The sequence below is a fragment of the Euprymna scolopes genome, chromosome 4, assembly GCF_053919585.1.
Source record: "Euprymna scolopes isolate OS-2025 chromosome 4, ASM5391958v1, whole genome shotgun sequence".
Taxonomy (NCBI): domain Eukaryota; kingdom Metazoa; phylum Mollusca; class Cephalopoda; order Sepiida; family Sepiolidae; genus Euprymna; species Euprymna scolopes.
The window spans coordinates 65,566,777-65,590,251 of record NC_136485.1 but is presented as its reverse complement, the minus strand read 5'-3'; the positions used below and the strand labels follow the sequence as shown (position 1 = coordinate 65,590,251).

Sequence of the window (23,475 nt, the reverse complement as noted above, 5' to 3'; positions counted from 1 at the left end):
CAGTTCATATTCTCTCCTGATGACCTGACATTATCTGGAAAGCAAAGTATAATAGCCCACAACTAATTTTCGAATGAAATAACTACAAAACGAAAGTGAAAAAAAATCTCTATGTCTATCTTGAATGTCCAACACTAACTGGAAGCTGAAGGGATATACCTCACATTTAAAAACAGTCGTTTGAATAAAACCCACTGAACAGATGAATTGTCAAGCATCTTGTTTTTTCCTTTCCATTTTAAATTCATATTGTCAAATTTTTTATCCTTTTATTATCATACTTCTTATATACATATAATATCAGTGGCAAGGTTAACTAGTTTGCATATTGACTTTGTAAAAGGACATTTTATTAATTAACTATTATCATTTTTTTTTTAATTCAATGATTGTTTAATATAATATCAATATAACAAATGTTCGTTTCGTAATATTTGTTTTGCGTTTAAAATATGCAAATAAAACAAAAGTGAATCCCTTCAGCTTTTTTTTCATCTGCATTTTAATTTTTTTTGTATTTTTCATTGCCAGTTGGAATTGTGTTACACAAAATCAAAACAAATATGTTTACGATTTTAAATCTTTTATATATTCTGTAATTGACAGTTTAAAGATGTTAAAATTATTCAAATCAGCTTGCCCAGTCGTTGAAACAATATACATAGAAGTTTTTATAATTTTATATAAATGTTGTTACTTTTAATTTTAAACAATATAGAAATTTTTTTAACAAATATTTTTTATATAGAAGTTTTTATAATTTTATATAAATGTTGTTACTTTTAATTTTAAACAATATAGAAATTTTTTTAACAAATATTTTTTATGGATGCTTTTGATTATTATATTAGGAAAGACATAGGGTTTTAGCATCCCAAATTTTTTTATATGATTATTTTGATTGTATTTTCATTGCAATTTGGAATCGTTTTCAAGCAAAAAACAAAACAAATATGTTTTTCTAATGTAGAAAAAAGCAAAAACAAAAAACTACTTAATTAATATATTTAAAAAAAAATATTTGGTATTTTTTAATGACCTAACTGAGTTTACCTCCTAAAAAGAAATCAAAATCTACTCTTTCTTTGGCTAATACATTTCAACAGGTTTTAAAGATAATACAAAAGGAGGAATTTAAAAAAAAAAATAATAAAAATTTAACAATTTAGAGTGGGGATCACTTTTTGACCACATAGTGGTAAATGAGACATGTAATCATTAGCATTGTTTCAAGTTTGGTGGCGGAAGGAGGGCAAAAAGAGGGAATGGAGTAGGGGTGGTTCATAAATTCCAAACATTTCTTTCACCTAGCAATTAATGATATAGATATAAAATTTTCAATGATTTTTTTTTTTTTTTAAAATGCAACAGAATCCAAGGTAATTTTGTTTAACAATTTTCATGCCTTGGATGAAATGCTTTTCTAACTTGTACATTAATTCTGTATACTCACTATTCCATAGGTAGCTATAACATATACTGACCAAACAGGTCATAGGTAGTCGAGTATATGTGTGTGTGTATATATATATATATATATATATATATATATATATGTTGTGTTACATTTATGAAAATGTATAATAAGTTATTTTATTGATTTTTAGCCGAGAGAAGATATATTTTCACTATATTTTATTTACTGTATGATTTTTGCGCCAAAAAGATCCATTCTTATCTGCACGTTCACATTTTGTAAACAAAACAAAAAAAGGGGAGGAGGAGGTCTGTGAGCAGAAGGAGAAGGAAGAGACAGAGATACTGTGAACAAAGGGTGGAAGAGGAAAGAGAAAAAAAAATCTCATGGACGAGAAAGAGAGGAGAGAGAAAAGATGGAGAGAACTAAACCGTATATATAGAGAGATAAACTGTATAGAGAAAGAGCGAGATAGACCATAGAGAGAGAGAGAGAGAGAGAGGAGACTGAAAAAAGTTGTCAACTGGCAGTGGAGCTTCATGCTTCAAAGCGACAAGACGTAAGTCAGTGAAGAACGGGATAGCAGCGTCGTGGAGGTAAATATCAACGACAAGCCGATGTTTGCGGCGACAGTAAAAATCTGTTATGATCAGCAGTCAAAGTTAGAATATTGACTGAACAAAAGAATGAAGGCAGCGAAGGAAGGATCCAAGGAGCAGTGAAATATTTACTATAAATCAAGGACTTAGATGAGCTTCGGAAACAAATACTTGGAGCAATTAACACACGTGCGTAATGAAGCGTAAACAATCCGAAGGACAGAAATATGAAAACTAACCTGCGCGCGCGTAATCAAATGTAAACAATTTACAGGAAAGAAATATATATAAAAAAAAGAGACGAAAGAAAGGACATATTTCAAAGGAAATTCATTGAGTTTTTCAACCAAAACGTTAATCTCTCTTACATTTCTCTTACCCTAGAACCTGTATCTAATTGAGCAGACGATTTCTTGCTTTTATTGTGAACATTGACTGTTGATGATATATTTTTCTCTCGGTAGAATTTGAATCATTAAATCATTTCATTTAGTTAGACATATTTAATTTTCTTTTCTGAATTGAATTTTATTTATTTTTTTTATAAATAAAAGTTTGTTAATTTTTCGACAATATTTGTCCTCGTTATTTCTTATGTGATTTCGTTGTCCAGTACATTTCAGTTTATTGTTGTCTTCGAGACGGTTATCCCATTCCCATAACAACGCATTATCAAGGAGCCTGGGAAACTTTTTTTTTTTATATATTTCATTATGTCACCCATGTCTACCGTCCCCAATAGGACTGGGATACGTCGTAACAATATATATATATATATATATATATATATATATATCTTCTATATAAATAAAATGAACTCATTTTTTCCCGTATGATTTTGACATTAATAGGATTAAAAATCAAGATATTTCATGCAAATATAATATGCACAAACGGCAGAACAATATCTGAGGTGTGTTATAGGCTTATTATTTCTCAAATTCCTCGATAATCTTAGATTTCTATACTTTTTCTGCTGAGAAGTCATGGCCAAAATCGGTTAAGATCAATGGAAGTGGTAAAATATTTTCTCTCTAATAAATTCCTCCTCCCCCTGCCACCACTTAACACCGTTTGGGGATCGTTCACAAGGAACAGTTGAGAAGAGAACACCGGTTTGGCTTCGTAGTTCTTTCATGTGAAGTTATTTAAAATCACTAAACTAAGCTGCAGTGCTCTGTGGCGTAGTGGTTAGCGTGCTGGACAATTCACATTATATTTTCACGTTCGCGCCGACCTACCGTAGTCGTTTTTTTTTTTTTTTTTTTTTTTTTTCCTAAACAACTGGAATGGACTTTTCTTGGTGGCCGAACTGTTAACGTTGCAGATGTTTTTTTTTTTTTTTTTTTCACTTTATTTTCCTACTTTTACTCATGACTCCGGGTTTGATCCTTCCTACTTACCTACCATAACATTTTTTTAACCCCCCCCCCGTCCCGGAAACAAACACTCGGGCAACGCCGGGTACCCCCGCTAGTATATATATATAATATCATAATTTAGGTATTTAAATTTTATGATTTGAAATGGTTAAATTTCAAATCTAGAATACATTTCAATAAGTATATTTCCTTAACCTATAGGTTTTCTGTGTTTACCCATCTCCGCAGAGGAAAAAAATATTAGCAAATATTATAAATGGTTTATACCTAATTTGCTAAATACAATAAGTATAGAAAATCGTAATTTCAAGTTTTTAAATCATAGAGTAAAGGAAATTATATCTTGGTTCAGAATGAAACGGATACTGAACTTCATATCCAAATTGTATGGTAAATGCTGAATGAGTTTTTGGTAACAGGGAAGTAAAAAGAACCAATGCATATCGTAATTCTTCCAAGGCACAAAGTAACAATTCGAAGTGGCATGATTCCTTGGTTTCTCCTTTGATTAAATAATCAAATATTTACCGGATTTCTCATCTTGTTTTTTGTTTTTCCGATTTTTTTAAGAAGTTTTAACATCGTTCGTTTATTCTTTATTTTGCATCACATTCACTGGTTTTTTTTGGGGTTTTTTTTTTTAATAATATTTAACATCTTTGCTTATTCCTTATTTTCCATTTTGTCTTGATTTACCTCCACACACCTCACCACACCTGGGCAACGGCAAGTACTCCCCCGCTAGTATGCCATAAAACAAAACAACCATTATATAACCAAACTGTAGCATTATATCAGATCAGACTAAACATATCAAGTTCTCATTTTTTATCTCAACTCTGACCATCTGATTTTTTTCTCTTCCTAAAACCATTACTTAATGTTAATCTATTGTTTAATCCCTGGAAATGATGGGTAGAATGTGCTAGTGTAGAAGTAAATTCATGTCATGACTTTTTAGATGTCTTACTTTGTTAAAACGTTTCTCTTCCATAGGTTTCAAGAAATCTGTGAACAAGCCTACATGATTCTTCGGAGAAGAGGTACCATCCTGATTACATTATTCCGACTCATGATTCAGTCCGGACTTCCAGAACTTTCCAGTGAAAAGCATGTGGAATATTTGCAGAAGAGTTTGGCACTTGGTGTACGTGATGATGAAGCAATCCAACAGTTTAATGCCAAATTCAAAGAATCCCTAAATAAATGTTGGACGACAAGTCTCAACTGGTGGTTCCACATGAAAGTCGTAGATAATACATAAAATGGAAAATTCCATATCTTTCTAAAAGAAAAAAAAAATAGTATTAAAAAACAAAAAATTTGCAAAGTTGTTTACTGCAACCTTCGAATTCCTCTAGACCCCTGTTTTGTGGTTTTTGAGAACGAACTGATTACTCGATTGGAAAGGAAGCCTCTTTTCTATTGAACTACAGAAATATTCCACAGAAAATTTGATAACACTTTTGAAAAAAAAGACAGCATACCAACCAGATTTTCTGCCCATTTTTTTTTTTTTTTTTTTTTAAGCATTCCATTCATGGTAATACTTTATTTTAACATACAATTTAATATTTCCTTGAAATTCGAAATTACTTTGTTTCATGGAAATCTCCTAAAAAAATATTCCATTAAAGTTTGATGTAAATTTAACCATTTTTGTACATATAAATATTTATATCTTTGGATGTTCATAAAACGGTGTGAATACTAAAAGATCATACATGCATACTAGCAATGATTCAATATATATATATAAATAAATATATATATATATGGTATGTAGGATATTTGAGGACATATTTATACATACACGAAAACAAGTCTTACAAACGGATTCTAATGTCTTTTAACTGTAAAACATTTTTGAGCATAAGAAGAAATATATTCTTTTGTAATTTATTCATTAAATTTTCCTTCAATTTTGATAATTTTTTTTTTTTTCAAAGTATGAATTATTAACATGCTAGGATTAGATAGCCTTTGTTCTTGTTGGATATTAATCTATGGAAGCATTTAGGGATTATTTAGCATTATTTAGGATGCTCATTAACTTCTTTTCTCATCTGTAAACAGTAATCCAAAAAATGAAAATAGTGATCTGGGGCAACTAGATGGACAAATGTTAAGGGTCAGGTGATCATGACAATTTTCTACCATTTGTTCCTGTGCTTTGTGCATGGCGATTCCTTTACCTTTCTTAATGTAGAATGAGCTTTACTCATCACATAAATCTTACATCTGATGTCTCTGCCAATGATATTTCAGAATGTTTCTTTGGACCAACAGTGTTCTTTTGTAATCAATCTCACTGACGTTCTAGGATTACCAGCAAAGAAGGTGTGCTATACTTGCTGAATAAATTCAGGTGTTCCAATTCTATCATTACATCTAAAATGTCTTTTATATTTTGATAATCTTTCTTCTAAAACATTTATTTATTTTTTTTTTGTGAATTTTAAAACGAAAAATAAACCAACTTTTAAAAATGGTTCTAGTTCTAAATTGCTATATCAGCATTTATGATCACAACAATCTGTATTTGTTAGGTAATCATAGAGGGTTATTATTAAGAATTCTTTAATATGAAAAATAGAAGCACAGTTCTTGGTATCTACTGGGAGAGTAACAGTAGATAATGTTAACAGTGAAATTTTCTCCTACTTCCTCAAAGTTTTAGTGTTTTTGGAGAGTCAATTGAATTAGAATTAATTTAGGATATTAGGAAAATAAATGGGACCGAATAGTTATTTCCTGAAATGTACATTAAGTATTTACAAGAAAAAGGACCATATCATAAAGATGTGTGATGCCTGTGTACATATTGCTATCATGTCTTTTTTTTTTTTTTTTTTTTAGAGGGAAGGTGGAAACAAATGTATTTTATCAATATAGAGCTATAGTCAAATAGTATTCTTGCAATGATAAAAATGTCCTCAAATACTTTACACATCCTATGTGTGTTTTATATATATATTGGTGGATGTGAGTACCCATCAAAATAATTAACCAAACCTTGGTGATATATATATATTAAAAAAAAGACAAAAAAGTAACCTGGTTGCTGTAAATAATTTATTTTCACAGGGTTTTGAATTAAATGAAAATATACAATAAAAGATTTTTGCTGATTAAAAACTGTGAAAAATAAAACCTCAAAACAAAAGTCATCTTAATTTTGAAGCCAGGTAATTCCTTTTTGTTTCTAAAAAGATGGTTCTCATTTTTATTTTTATTTCCTTCCAATTTCGATGTCATAATATGATCATGTTTATAAATTTCCATATTTCTTTTCTTCAATTTTGGTAAAATAAAAAGGCAACACATGTTAATAAGATAAAGACCTTACAGCAACTTGGCTATTTCTATAACTTCAAATTATGCTATATATATATATATATATATATATAGTATGTATGGCATAATCATGTTGATAAACTGGTTCCCATTAGATCTCCAATGTTAAGCAACATTAAACTTGGTACTTAAATGGATGACCATTTGGGAATACAAGATGCTGTATGTGTTCTCCGCTTATCTCTGCATTTTTATTTTTCAATCATTCTAGATTGTCTCCTAGCCACTGGAATCAAACAGTAGTGACTTATGAATGGTTGGTGGTTGTGCGACCCTTGCCTCACACTTACATGTGGAGCTACCCATACAGTAGAAATCCATAGTCTGTCAAGACTGACCAGATATTCTCTGTAGGATAGTTACATTATAAACCAAGTAGACAGCCACTATATCTACACACACACACACACACACCTCTATAGCTTGTCTATATATATATATATATATATATATATATATTACTGTAAGGCAACCATGTATGCTATGCTTTATATATATATATATATATATATATATATATATGAGCAGAATCGGCCTACTGGAAAAATTAGGAACGCATAAAAATATATATTGTTTTGTATGTAAAATTTATTGACAAAATATAGTAAATGTATGTAAAAGCCACGTAAAACAACAGTTAAAAGGTGTGTTCACTGATATACAAGTTAAATGTTTGTTCAAGGCAAATTGCAACCTGGATATGATAGATATCATCACTAACTCTGGTAAGTTGTTCCACAAGACAGAAACACAGAGAATGATGAGATGAAGTCACCTATGGTACATCTTTAGCATTGGTGATGTTTTGTATCAGCATTTTCTGCTATTCAAATGTGCGGTAATTATCTGAAGATCAGCTATGAAAATGCATTTAGCACTGCCTTGAACTGTTTGGTCATTTGTGGGCTGATCACAGCTTCTGGCAGCCTGTTCCATGGTGTAGCTTGTCCAAAATTCCCCCTACATTAAAAAAACAAAGATAAATCCTAAAGTACTTGTGATGAAACGAAAATATCATATTCTAAAAATCACATAAATTGATCAAGTAGTTATATTTTTAAATAAGAAAATTAAATTCTATGACTAACCGAAGAGCGACTGTGTCTTGACACCATTTTGAAAATATTTTCTGAAAAAAGGGAAATAACATAATACAAACTTGTGAGATTTTCTGTTGTAATGCCTATGGATTTCTCTTAATCACTTAAAAATTATTTTCTTTATAAAACTGAAATTACTTGATGCAATTTTTGGAATACAATGTTTTCTTTCTATCACAGGTAGGTACGTTATACAAATTTTTCTATATTTTTGCTTTCTAATATCAGGCGAATTCTGGACAAGCACCCAATGATTAAGCGATTTCAGGTATAGCTTCTCTGAGTTTTCACGAAGCCCTCTTTATGTTTTTGCATGTCCACTCAAGGGCAGGACTGAGACAACAAAACAGGGAGTCACAAATTTCTATATTCTGTCATTTTTTTTTTTTTTTTCATGTAGGTCGATTTTAAATTATATATATATGTGTGTGTGTGTGTGTTTTTTGAGGGAGGTGGTGTTTGATCAGCGCTGCTGGAGACTCATGATTTAATATACTGTTTTGATTTTAAATCTCTGAAACAATGTTTCATGGTAAACAACTGATGATCCCTTTAAGAAAATTGGTACTATTGTTTGTTCATGTAAGTAAAACTATTCAGTGATATGAGAGATTGACTTACTGACATAATAATGTTCCAATGGTGGACATTTTTTTTTATAGTTTTAAAGGTTTTAAAGAAACTTCCAAGACTATATATATATATATATATATATAAATATATATATATATATAATGTAATTTTGCTAGATTCCAAAGTTCAAGATTTTGTTCATCTTACTAATCATTATTTTTCATCAAAACAAACTTTTGGAAATAAAATGATTGGTAAGATAAACAAAACTTTTCACTTTGGAATCTAGCAAAATTGTTATTTATATATATATATATATATATGCTTGGTTGTTACATCTGAACAAATATCGAGCTACTGATTTAAAAAAAAAAAAAGAGATTGGTATACATAAAGAAAAGCAACTATATGTAAAAGCATCAAGTTTCACAAGCTTATATAAATTTTCTGGTAATCATTAACTTGTTCTACTAAATCGCTGTATTGACTGACTAGATGGTGAAAACATTTAATGGGTAAAATGACTATAAATTGGAGTTAAAAGTTTTTTTGTTCTTTTTTTAATATGCATTTTGTTTCTGTGCCACTAAAAAAATTAAACTAATTTTCTTAAAGTTGAATTTAATTCATTTTTATTTTACTTTCCATTGTCAGAGAATGTCTTACATTTCTTTATGAACATGTTCAAATTTTCAAAACAAATGAGTCAGTTTGGTTGTGCCAGAATTTTCCTCAAAATGGCTGAATTTAAACAGATTTTTTTTGCTTTCACAATGGTTATTATTTTCAAATGATTTCAGACAATTTACTCATTGTTTTTTTTTTTATTAAGTCATGGTCAAAGTACAATTCCTACCCTCAAAACTTCCATCAAATAAGATACGTTTTGGCTAGCAAAATACTTAACCTTTTAAATTTCATTCAAATTCCTCTCTATTTGACAGCTTCAAGGCTTCAAAGTCCCATTCAAATTTTGATTCACATGTGATAATGTCCACCATTTATGTTATGATGGAATTTGTTAATCATTTTGAGGCCTCTAGACTGTCAGTTATAAAGCAATTCCTGTCTTAAAGTTTTAAGACTAAGGTCAAGTAATATGGTTCATTTGTGCTCTTTAATTAAAGGAAAACATTACTCCTTGAATGCACCCATGTTGTACAAAGAACCGAAATCTTTATCTTTATTTTCTTCAAACTGCTTGGATTTTCTCTTCTTTTATTTTCTCTGTGACTGTGTCCAATCTTGTGCGACAACACATGACACTATCTTATGAAACCGGGATGCATTTATTACTTAAAAAGAAAAAAAGAAAACTTAGAAACTGATGTTTCTCCTTTGATTCTGTTCTATTATTGTTTATAGATTAATCCCTCCTTCCCCCACCCATCATTTAACATACATTACTAGCCCCTAGGTTATTGCATGCAGTAATAGCCCTCCTGATATCATTACATGCACTAATAGCCCCTATGATGTTGTTTCATGCATTAATAGACCCCATGATGTCATTTCGTGCATTATTAGCTCCCGATGTCATTACGTACATTAATAATCCCCATGATGTTGTGACGTACATTAATAGCCCCCAACGTCATTGCATGCATTAATAGCTCTCCATATGAGTTTAAATGCATTAATAGACCTCCCGCCACCACCATGTAATTTTACATGCATTGATACTCCAACTGTCATTTTACATTATGACGTTTGCTAATTTTGTAGACTCCTAATATAAGCTACTTTCTATTTATTAATGGTAGTATAAGTAGAATCCATGCATAAGGAGTATATACATGTTCATGGTATTGTTAAGATAGAAGTGTTTTCCAAGCATACATGTTTATTGCATCACATCGTATCACATATTTGAGAGCAGAAATTTCCGCTCCTCCGCTGCCTCTCTTCAATATTTGTCATTTTTTTTATACCTTCAATACATATGTCATTGCTTAATCTGACTTTTCTGATAATTTTTGGGAACATTCATCAACAAACATGAGTAAACAAAAAAAAATAAATCATACTCCCAAAAGATTTTGGAGTTTTTGATTTGGACATTTTGCCATTAAAGTGCCTTTATCTACTTCTACCCACCTCCTCTCCCCTTCCTTCCTTCAATTGAATGAAACGGTTGTAATGCTTCGGGTTTTCTCTGATTTATGACATATCAATCCTTTTGGATTATATCATGTAACACACACATACATACACACACATACCTATATAGATGATTATTTTTCAAAAAATGAAAACCCAAAAAGATTGAAATATAGCTTTTTGTTTTTAAGAATCCGGACCAATATTTGGCAAAACTGACTGATGAAAAATAGATTTAAGTATTCATCTTGTGTTAAACATTATTTAAGTCAAATAAACAATAAACAACCTTACATATAAGATTACTTGAATAGAACTTGGTATTTTATCTATTGTTCGTGTTGGGAAGGTGCTCATGCCCTTTCCCAATGCTATTAACATGCAAGTGAGTGCAAAAAGATCCAACAGGACTTGAACCTGCAGTGTTATCCATTATTATTTTTACCTCCCACTATCAATGAATTACCAGAAATTCAGAAAAAAAAAAAAAAAATTACATTTTCTTTTTCGGGCTGTTATCCTTATTAAACAGATATGTATAATGCAAAGAGTCTTATATGAATATTTTTAATACAATCTACATTAATAAAATTATGATGTGTATTTCTTGTGTCTGTGTAACTTTGATATTCATACATGGAATTGTTTGTTTTTTACTATTATTCAAATTTTTATTGAAATAAAATATGCAATAGCGTAACTTTAAATGTATAAAAATTATTTAGTGAACTAAAACCAAGTTGATTTCAGTTTCTTTCATAGACGAGTCAGCCAGGTTAATCTTTTTCGTTTTCATAAACAAGTCAGCCATTTTAATCTTTTGTTAATAGTTAACTGACCCATTTTGCATAATAGTAAAGTGTTCGCTGATGGTCTAGGAAACTGGGATTCAAAGACTTAAAAATTGATACTTAATGCCTCCTTGCTAAACACTCAGCATTATGAAGTAAGAATCAATAGCATGTAGAGTAATCCTTGTAATGGATTGGCTCCATCCCCTACATATGTAACAGCTAATGAAAATGAAGCCTTTGGTTCGGCCTAAACTTACAGTCAACCACGTGGCTTTTTTCTTGATTAAAAAAAATAGAAAAAAGAATGAATTACTGTGATCCTTCAAAATTTGTACTGTCAAATAGAAAGTCAATTTCTGGCTTTTAAAATTCTTAGCAAATCCCCACATATTAAAAGATTGAAAGCTTTGGATACTATTTACATCCTATAATTTTATAAACAGAGACTAAAAATAACCTTACTATAACAAAATTAGTTATAGTTTTATAATTTGGTTCAATTAATAATTTCATTACCAAATTATGTCATAAGAGTTATATTCAATTAAAATAAAATCCTATTAAAGTAGTCCATTGAAGTTTCTTTCATAAACAAGTTAGCAAAGTTAATCTTTTTCTGTTGTCTTCATAAAAAAGTAATAACATTTTTTTTTAATGGAAATCACATAAAGCCACTTGCAGTTAAGTGTTAAAAAAATAATACTTCAATGTCAAAAAACTAGCTAATAAAATAAATATTGTCTCATAACTCTCACTCCCCTTATTTTGTCCTTTAGTCCTCACATTCCATAAGCAATGTTTCTGACAAAGGGAAAAAATACAAAAAAAAATATTAAATTCCTGATTCAATGCTGGATAGTTTATGTCATGCAAGTGTTGTCACACAATGCTTGTTCATTAATTAAAACGATGAAACCATCAAGACATCAGAGTGAGAGGAATGGACAAGGTGGAGTGGGAAAGAGGGATGGGAAGAGGAAAAAGAGAGGGAGAGAGATAGAAGTTTTAAAAAGAAAATGTGAAGGGTGTTTTGTAACCTCTTCTATTTTGTTGTTTATGGCTTGGTTCTAGATAAAGCTGTGTAGCGTTGCTAATTAAAATAGATTAAGATATGTGAGAAACGTACGTTTGTTTAAATATGTAGGAAACATCATAAATTACAAAAATTAACAGTAAATCTTTAAATGCATGAGAAACATCATAAATTACAAAAATTAACAGTAAATCTTTAAATGCATGAGAAACATCATAAATTACAAAAATTAACAGTAAATCTTTAAATGCATGAGAAACATCATAAATTACAAAAATTAACAGTAAATCTTTAAATGCATGAGAAACATCATAAATTACAAAAATTAACAGTAAATCTTTAAATGCATGAGAAACATCATAAATTACAAAAATTAACAGTAAACCTTTAAATGCATGAGAAACATCATAAATTAACAGTAAACCTTTAAATGCACGAGAAACATCATAAATTAACAGTAAACCTTTAAATGCATGAGAAACATCATAAATTAATAGTAAATCTTTAAATACCTGCGAAACAGCATAAATTAACAGTAGCATCATAAATTACATTAATTAACAGTAAATCTTTAAATACATGAGAAATATCATAAATTACATAAATAAACAGTAATCTTTAAATGTGCTGGGGAAACCAATTAACAGTAAATTAACAGAAACATAAATTACATAAATTAACAGTAAATCTTTAAATATGTGGGAGACATTATGAATTACATAAATTAATATTAAATTAACAGAAACATCATAAATTCCATAAATTAACAGTAAGTCTTATAATACACATGAAACATCATAAATGATCAGTAAATTAAAAAAAAATATTATTAATTAACTATTACTATAAGTAATTATTACTTTAATTAACAGTAAATCTTTAAATACATGGGAAACATAAATTAACAGTAAATAAACAGAAGCATCATAAATTATCAGTAAAATAAAAAAAAAATCATAAACCTTTAAATACGTTGGAAACATCATAAATTACATAAATTTACTGTAAATTAATAGAAACATCTTAAATTTTATAAATTAACAGGAAATCTTTTAATATGTAGGAAACAAATTTACAGTAAATGAACAGAAATATCGTAAATTATCTAAAATTAACAGAAATATCGTAAATTACATAAATTAACAGTAAATCTTTAAATATGTGGAAAATATCATCGATTACATAAATTAACAATAAATCGTTGAATACATAAAAAACATAAATCAACAGTAAATGTTTAAATACGTAGGAAACATTAAATTTCATAGATTAGCAGTAAATCTTCAAATACATGGGAAACGTCGTAAATTACATAAATTAACAGTAAATCTGAAAATGTTTCGAAGGCACATGATAGTACAGGGTAGCAGAGATAAGTGGTCAGTGTTGATGAGGACAATAGCCCAAAAGAGATAATTTCACATCCTAAAAATTTGGGTCAGAAATATAGGTGTTTATCCAGTGTTAGCCTTCTATTAAAAAATTATAATTGCACCCATGTTGGGTTCAAAAAAGTAAATTAATCCATTTTTATTTTTATAAAATAAAATCAAATTTGATTGGTAAACGATTTCTAGACTTTGTAATTATGTCCCTTGGCTGTTGACCTTAATATAAGCAGAAAATAACAGATAAGACAGTTTGCTGTTAAAATGTGTTTTTTTCTATGTTAAAAAAATACTTGATGAATTTGTGTGATTCTTGTTGCATTGTATTTTTTTTAACCATACACGTCAGTGTATAATAAATGTTTTTGTACCATTTTATTTATTTTCTCTTTATGAGCAGTTTTTAACATTGGGGTAAAACCGGATACTCCCCAAATAACATCCAACTGTACCTTATAGGAAACAATGCAATTTTAATCATGATTCTTTTTCATGGGAAAATCCAACTCTGCCAAATGGGAAATGACCCTAACTCTAACCCTAACTCGCCCTGTAATAGTGGATGTATAAAGTTTGATTCTTGATGTCAAAGTGCCACAAAATATGAGTTTGTGCATAATTTTATGTTAATGGTGTCTGCATGCATGTAATTGCTACGATCTTTTCCATTTTTTAAGTGATCAACCATGGAAATTGTATTCGGCTATTACTGACCTATGATGTCATTTATCCACGTAAATTAAAGCAAAAATCATCATTGGAAAATTTCTTTCTCAAGTGTTGTGACCATCAATGCATGTAGTTGTTTCTTTTCTTCATATAAAATTTCATTACATTCTAACATTTCTGTCAATACTGGCAAAATTTGATGAACTTTAGATTTTATGATCTTGAAATTTAAAGGACATTTAAAATATTTTTGATTTATTCATTTCAGCTATTTTTATTATTATTATTTTTATTTTTTTTAAAGAAAATTCTTTACCATAAACCTTGGGAAAGACAAAAGTAAATACACCCATGGAATTGTTAATAAGATTCGCAATCCTTTCTGCAATCCAACCATTTTTGTTTTTTAATGGAAATCACTCCAGACAAAGTATGAAGCCACTTGATATAAGCTTAAAAAAAAAAAAAATACTGCTTCAAAATAAGAAACTAGGCAATGATAAGTGTTAGATAGATTCTGACTTGGAAACAGCAATTTTTCCCCTTTTGCCAGAAACATCGCTCATGAAATATGAAAACTAAAGGACAAAATAAAAGAAGTGATAGTTATGAGGTTGGCAGAAGTAAACCCATGGTCTATTTTTTTACTCTCCTGATTTATTTTTTTACTCTTCTGAGTTTATGCCTGATTTGTCTACTAAATTTCAGTGATGAATATCCTAGCATCTTGGTTTTATCACTGTTGAATGATATGCGGGGGACACTTTGGTAATCATCTCATCAGTGGGAGATCTAATTCTGAATGGCTTTGCGCTAGCCTTCAATAGTGACAATATTGCCTGCTCTTTTGGAGTTCCGCTTTCTGCAAAGTGGGCGAATTGCTGGTAACATCAAAGATAAGGTCCCTTCTGATTAATGTTTCTTTCAGTTTATTAATAATTTAGTTTTAAAAAATAATTTTTTTTTTTTTTACAAAAAATATTTTTTTTATAAAAATATAAAAAGTAATAAAGTAGTTTACATAAAGTAGTTTTTATTTAAAATTTTATTTTTTAATAAATACTCAAATGAATCGTAATAAACTGAATTTGTTTTTCTTTTTCAAATTTTTAATAAAATAGAAAATATATCATGACGTATTTTAGTTAAAATAAAAAAAACATTCTAAAAGCATTTAAATAATTTCCATTATAAACTAATTCAAAAAAAAAGATCCCAATTAATTTTAGTATCTGTATATATAAAAAAAAAATAAATAGAAGACTTTTTGTGTAACGTACTATTTATCATAAAAGAAAATATTTTTATTATAACAATTTTTATATAAAAAACAAACTTTGAAAATAAAAACAATTTTGTTTCATAACAGTTCATTTAAGGATTTGTAAAAAAAAAAAAAAAAAAAACATTTAAAAAGTAATGTAAACTATTTTAAAAATATATTTTTATTAGAACATTTTTTTTTTCAATTATTTGTTAAAAATAAATTAAGATATTATTAAATCAGATTTTATTAAAACTAATCCCACTCTAAAAAAACAGATATCCATTGGAATATTTTAAAAAAAAAAAAAAAAAAAAACCCTGACATTTTTTATTATAAAAAAGAAAAAAATTTAAAACATGTGGAAACATTAATAAAAAACAAAACACAAAAAAGAGCAGGCAATGTTGTCGATAACCTTAACCCCAAAGACTTTTTTTTTTATCTGTTGTGTCATCACAAAGATAATGTCTATCAAAACAATTTCAAGATTATTCTTGAATTATTACAGTCCAAATCAGAACAGTACTAGGATATAAGTGTATCTGCATATTAATGGTTTAAAAATAAAATAAAAACCTATATTTAATGGCAAACACTGCAGATAAATTAAATTTGCAAGCCACTCTGCATATTAATGATTAAAAAAAATAAAAACCTATATTTAATGGCAAACACTGCAGAGAAATTAAATTTACAAGCCACTCTGCATAATAATGATTAAAAAAAAAATAAAAACCTATATTTAATGGCAAACACTGCAGAGAAATTAAATTTGCAAGCATATTAATGATGAATAAATACAAACCTATATTTAATGGCAAAAACTGCAGAAATTAAATCCTTAAAAAAATTTAATATCAGATTTATAACTGCCTCTCACAGACACATAAACTTACTTTTTTGTTTAAAACTAGTGAAAAACTTAGCTTTTTTATACACAGTGTTTATCTTCAGTCGAAATATACATTTTCTGTAAGACTTAAAATTATGCTTAAATATTTTCAAGTATGGACAACTGAAACTACACCCGCCCCCACAAAAAAATGTGTCACAGATAAAAATATGAAAATAAAAAGAAAATGATTTGAATCTAAATTGATTGTGTAATATTATATATAATATAAATGTCACCTGCCTGTATGTATGCACGTATGTATGTAGGTTTGTACGTCTGCCTAAAACTTTCGACAGAGGAAATAGATTTTTACAAGATCGGTATCGTTTTGAATGTTGACCCTTCGGACAACAAATATCGAAAAATTGGCCCAAAACATTAATTCCTTCACCCTCAAGTGGGCACTTTTTTACAGGAAGGTTTTGCTTTTTTCACTGATATTTTCGAAGGCATCCCCTCTTTTCGATTGTCTAGCCTTAATTTAAATCTACGTCACTTCCAGTTTCGCAATGGGTGCAACAGCAAAGACGTCACTCTTTTTTTTTTTTTTTTTTTTTTTTGCGCATTCTTTGCCTCCTTCGTGGTACAAATTCGAGCTTGCCGGCCTACTACCATATTTTTTTTTTTTTTTTTTTGCTCAACACACACCTCCAAACACCCAGGCAAAGCCGGGCACCCAGGCTAGTCTATAATATAAATCTCACCTGTCTGTTTAAATGTATGTACGTCTAAAACTTTGGACAGAAGTGATGGATTTTCACAAGATCGGTATCGTTTTGAAGCTCGACCCTTTGGATGACAAATAGCGAAAACTTGGCTAAAAACATCAATTCCTTCACCCTCAACTGGGCACTTTTCTACAAAGAGGGGCATTTTTTCGACGATTTTTTCGAAAGTCATCCCCTCTTTTTGATTAACTAGCCTTAATTTAAACCTTTGCCACTTCCGGTTTGGCGATGGACACAACGGCAAAGATGTCACATTTTTTCACATTCTTTTTCTCCTTTGTCGTACGGGTTCAATCCTGCCTGCCTACTACCACTTTTTTTTTTTCTTAACACACACCTCTAAACATGTGGGTAACGCCGAACACCCAGGCTAGTTTCTTATAAGTTGAAATCGATCATTTTTTTAAAATGGTGAAAACATCATTTACCATCAAAGAAATGAATTTTCCAAAAAAAAAAACAAAAGTAAATTTTTATTTAATCAAATTTCTTTTTTTCTTGACAATATTTTAAATGAAATATTGTCTTGGAAAAATGATAATTGTATCAACTTCTTACAAGAAATTATTTTTTTTTTTTCTACATAGGCATCACCACTTATCCTCGAGTGGCCTCTTGGCCTTGATAAAGTTAAAGAGTGTACAGTAGTCACTTGGACAATATAGTAATAGTAATTCGGTAAATTGTTAACTTAAGTGGAATGGCTCATAAAGAACTTGTTTACGTTGGACTTGAAGACAACCATATTGTAGTCAGCTGGAAAGCAGGCAAACGGAAGACAGTTCCACAGGTGTGCAGTTCTAAGAAAGAAACTTTGTTCATGGAATCTATGTTTAGATTTAGGCACAGATAAAGAGTGGGAGAAATTATTGATAGTGTTTTCAAGTTTTATTGAAACTTATTTTCAAGCAATATATTCAGTCCTGTTTTCTTACTTGACTCATAACAACTTCATAGAATTTCAAAATTCAAAGAACAAAAGTTTCCACAATTTTTATAGAAGCAAGTAAACTCAATCTACCACCGTAATATTTCTACAATTTTTTCTCATAAAATAACCTATGTGCTCAATAATGAACCAGCAGGGTTACCCAGCGTTGCCCATGGTTTATAAAATAGAAGAACCAAATATAGCATGGTCGTCTTCAAGTCCAATGTAGACAAATACTTGTCGAGCCGTTCTCTTGGTAAATCAAGTCCTTTTTTTAATAATCTTCTGCCTATTGCATCCACTGTTTCCAATCCTCTCTTCACAGCCACCAGTGTCCAATCAGCGATCCTTTTAACCCTTTTTACTTTTTAAAAAACTTTCTTTCTTTCTATTGAAGCAATTGCTAGAGAGAAAGATAGGTTTTAAATAAAAGATTTAGGTAATCACCACTATTACCGACATAAATTATTAAAAAGGAAATACAATTAGGAAATTAGTGAAAACCAATTTATTTTGCTTTACCTTCTCATTTATGATCTATTTGCATTAAAATAAATTTAATATCTCATTTTTAAAGAAGTCTTTAAAGACGTTTTAAGCCAGTTTGTTTTACCATAAAAAGTCATCTATAAATATAAAAGACAAAATGTCGGTGCGCATTTTTCTATGTCCAAAAAAGGCTTTTTTTTCGGGAAAGGGGGCTCCTGAGAGGGTTACTATTCTTTAGAACTTTTTATATACTCCCTAGATTATAATATCTACAATTTGCAAACAGACATCGTCTCTACATTTATTTTAAACAACTTTTATAAAATTCCCTTTATTCCATCCTTTCGTGTGTTTGTCTTTTTCGTATGAATAACTCAAACTCATCGAGGCAAAGCCGTCAGCAGCCTTTCGTGCTGGGACGTATTGAAAGCAATTAGCTTTGGTCAATGTTGGGAAAACCCTTCATATCGGACAATTGCTATTCATTTGGTTTTCCCCAACATCGTGGGGAAACAAATAAATAAAACGGCAGAAAGCGTAAAGCTTAACTGGCCTTCAGCCAACGTTCATTTCTGTGCTTGCGTGATTCTTAACTTGTGTAAGTCAACTTTTTGATTGACATCACTTAATACAAACGCTTTTCACTTCCTGTACCGTCATAGCATAGCGGTAAGATGTCAGGTTTTCTTTCACTTTCTTTTCCGCCTTCACGTCATGGGTTTGAGCCTGCCTGCCTACTAATACTTTTTTTTTTTTGTGCTCAACACACACCCCCAGTACGGCACAATCACGCTGACACACCGGTTCTCAGCAGATCATCGAAGTTAAGCAACATTGAGCCAGGCCAGTACCAGATGGGTGACCATTTGAGAAGGCTAGGTGCTGTATGAACATTCCACAAACACAAACACCCGGGCAACGCCGGGTACCCCCACTAGTTGAGTAAGATAATCCATATTCGGCCATTTTCCGCTCTGGTTATGTAGTAAGTTTCTGTCTAGAATCCAAATGGCTGAATGTGGATTATTGTTTTAAATAAAATAAGGTAACCTGTATACCTATAAAGTTGAGTTTTTTTTTTCTCCCTCTGCCATTGATATTATATTAAAGCCTACTTTTTCTTTTTAAAAATTATTAAAACGAACTTCTTAATATACTCAGTCATGGATATGTAAGTGACTTCATGAAGGTTAACTAATTTGCAAATTCCTTTGAAAAACGAACGTCCATTAATTAATTATTCATTTTTTTATGCTTTTTTTTTATTAGATGATTAGTTTAATTCCACTATTACGTTTGATTTTTATTTATCCATAGTTTCTACAGTGTGCATGATTGTATAGAATTTAGGATGAAAACGTTCTTGCACACACATACACACACACATATATATGTGACCTTGTTTGTGAAAAACTTCTCTACCAAACTCTTTTCTGAATATTTGGTCTACAGAGTTGAAATTTGATATATAGGGTATTTGGACGTTAGAAACACTTTCAATTTGGTTTGTAGCCTGTAAAAATAGCTGTCAAAATTGAAAAAAAAAAAATTGACCTTGGCATGAGTAAATCAACTAACTTCTGAGCATGCATGCATGTATATTTTTAGTTTGAAGTTTTTATCCGACTAGCAATAGCTCAGACAATAACGATGAAGGCTGAAGCAATAAATAATGACTAAGGCTGGAAGGCTGAATGTTTTGGTTTCGATTCCAGTTAATGGCACCCATATCTTTTTTTTTTTTTTTTTTTAAACTTTTGAAATCATTACAATCTATATATTGGGTACAATATATAATAATCAAGAGAATTTGATCGATAATAATAAATATGAAATCTGCAGGAATAAAAATACTATATTTAAGCATATTTTATGACGAGCAATGCTGGGCAGCCTGCTAGTCATTACTATTTTCGATATAAATTATTTTTGAAGATAATAGACTTTTGGAAATTAGAAACAATTTTATTTGCTTTACCTTCACATTTGTGATCTATTTGTGTTCCAAAATATTCAATGCTTAAAAAAGGTTTTAAGCCAATTTAGTTTACCATAAATAATAATTTAGTAAAATAATCTCGGTAGCCATTTTGGCTTCTGAATGACCAATCTTAACTCACTTCCATTCCAGAATCAAAAATGGCTACTGCAGATTATTTTACTAAATGACTATTTATGGTAAACTTAATTGTCTACAACCGTTTTTAAACATTAAATTTATTTTAATGCAACTGATGGTGGGGGTTTCATCTTTATGTCGAGTTAGAATAAATGATTAAATGCTTAAACTCAAGTTGGGTTCATTTATTTTCTTTTTCTTTCCTATTCTCTACTTCCACCCAAAGTTATTCAGTTCCGTTCCACATTAATAACAATGGCGATATCAGCACTGGAATGAATTCCATATGACCTTTGCTTTTGTAATATTATCAGCATAAATTGTAATTTTGAAGTAACTAGAATTTAGAAATTAATCAAAAGTGATTTGTCTTACCTATTCATTTGTGACCTATTTGCGTAAAACAAATTTAATAGTTAATGCTTTCCCATCCAGGTTTTAAGCCAATTTACTTTAATGTAAATTGTCATTGAGTAAAATAATCTACAGTCGCCATTTTGATTCTGGATAGGAACAAAGTGCACAACAGGAGTAAATAAGTGGTGAATATTTGATTTCTGCAGTTTACATATTCCGCTTATTCCAAAGTTTGTGTCTAAGTTTAGAAAGATGGACACGTTACAAGATTGTGAATATAAAAATCGAAATGGAGATAGTCAGAAAATTATCAAACCTGATCTAAAAAAAATTATTAAACAACCGATCTTCAGCTTTTGTATCTGCAAGTTAGCTAGTCTTCTTTAAAGGATCTGGTTTTAGAGATGCACTATTGATTGAAGTCTTTATATAATCAGTGTATATTTAGTTAAAATTTAATTGTAACTAAAAGTTTATAGTTTATAACACTTTTAATACAGAGGATGAACTAAATTTTTAATAATAAAAAATTATACGTAAAAAAGAAAAAAATCATAATGAAATTCTGTTTAGATTTTTTTTTCTTTTTAAATCATTTTTAATTACCTTTGAAATAACTTTGTAGACCATGTAAGCTCCCATGCCATCACCCATTCTTTGAGGCTCACAAACCTTGATTTCAAAACAACCCTGTTTTAAAAAAAAACGTTGGCCGGGAGTTTGGAGGTGTAAAAGAAAAAAAAAAGTTTTAATAGGAAAGTAGGCTTGAACCCCAAACCTTTGACGTGGAGGTGGAAACGAAATGGAAAAAAAAAAAACCTTGGGACCTAACCATCTCGGCCACGAGAGAAGAGGAATGAAAAGCATCTTAATTTAACGTTTATAAAATGAAATTAACAGGTGCGAGAAACTTAAGTCGCGTGATGTTTGACCTTGAAACATGACGCGGCTGCAAGCCAGTTTTCGCTTGTTTTATACTGAAAAGCGAAAGAAACACACGGCGATCAAAATATCTTGAAAAAATAGCATGTGAAAGTCAGGCAAATTAAATACAAACGCGACCCCTGTTCTTAAGTCGTAGATATCATTTAGACGTGATATAAAAAGTTTTAAGAAGAAGCGAGCCAAGCGAGAAGGCCGACGAAAAAAGCCTTTTGCAGACATACACAAAAAGCGAACAGGGGTACACGGCGTTACCCAGGTGTTTGGAGGTGTGTGTGGAAACTCCGGGGGGGGGGGGGGGTTAAAAAAAAAAGTAAGTATGAGGATCGAACCCAAACCGTTGAGGCAAAGTTGTAAATTAAAGTGTGAAAAAAAAAATGAGCGACGTTAACCATTGCCCCACCGCGAGATGCTAACGGAAACACGTTTTAATTTATTTAATTACTTCGATTTAGCAGGTGCCCGTTTTAATGAGTTAATGAGGTCAAGTTTGACTGCGGGATAGTATTTACTGCTGAATGCCCCCCCCCCCAAGATGTTATAGGAAAAAGACTAACCCACATGCGGCGAGCGACAAATCTTGAATATTTATCTTCCCGAAATCAAGCAAATTAAATAGACAGGCGAGCTTCGTTGTTAACTGTGAGATATTACGATTTATATGTGATATAAAAAGTTTTAAAAAGTTGTGAGCCGACCGACCGCTTCTCTGAAAGAAGTCTTTTGTAGACACACAGAAAAATCGAACACACATACATACATACATTTTTTGCTTTTATATTTATAGAAGATAAGGGAACCTCCATTTTCAATCTACAAAAAAAAAAAAAAAAAAATATATGCTTATATACTTGGTTCCTGTCCAGAAACAAAATGCCTTCAGCGAAATAGTTTATTCAATGACTATGGGAAGCAAAATTGACTTAAACCTTCTTTGAAACATTAAATATTTTTAACTCAAATAGATTACAGCCATGTATGTAAAACAAAATAAATTGTTTTAAACTAATTTTCCAGCTTGTATTTCCTTTAAAATAATTCATGTCTATAATAGTACTGATTACCCATCTTTTATTTAAAACCTCTCTTTTTCTTTCTAGCAACTGATTAAATATAATAGAAAGTAAAAAGAAAGCTGACTGACTGTTTGACCTAGTTTCGTTTTTTTTTTAATAGCTACTATTACCAGTAAGAATGGAGATATTTTTTTTTTAACTTTGTGCTCTAATTTGGTCTTTATTAACCCCAAACATATGTAAATTACAGTGTTTTTTTTTTGTTTTGTTGTTTTTCTATAACCAGAATGAGGTCATACTCAGTCCAATTATTTAAGAT

General features: G+C 30.1%; 1 protein-coding gene across 3 annotated transcripts in view; it reads left to right on the top strand.

The window, feature by feature from the left end:
• LOC145268053 (phosphatidylinositol 4,5-bisphosphate 3-kinase catalytic subunit beta isoform-like) overlaps positions 1 to 5,051 on the top strand; it is a 420,372-nt gene extending 415,321 nt beyond the window's left edge. For all 3 annotated transcript variants that reach the window (XM_080123347.1, XM_080123348.1, XM_080123349.1), the window contains one exon: positions 4,395 to 5,051. In XM_080123347.1, the coding sequence (XP_079979473.1) occupies positions 4,395 to 4,662 (268 nt within the window). In that variant the 3' untranslated portion in view covers positions 4,663 to 5,051. The remainder of the gene's footprint in view (positions 1 to 4,394) is intronic.
• The last annotated feature ends 18,424 nt before the right edge of the window (positions 5,052 to 23,475 follow it).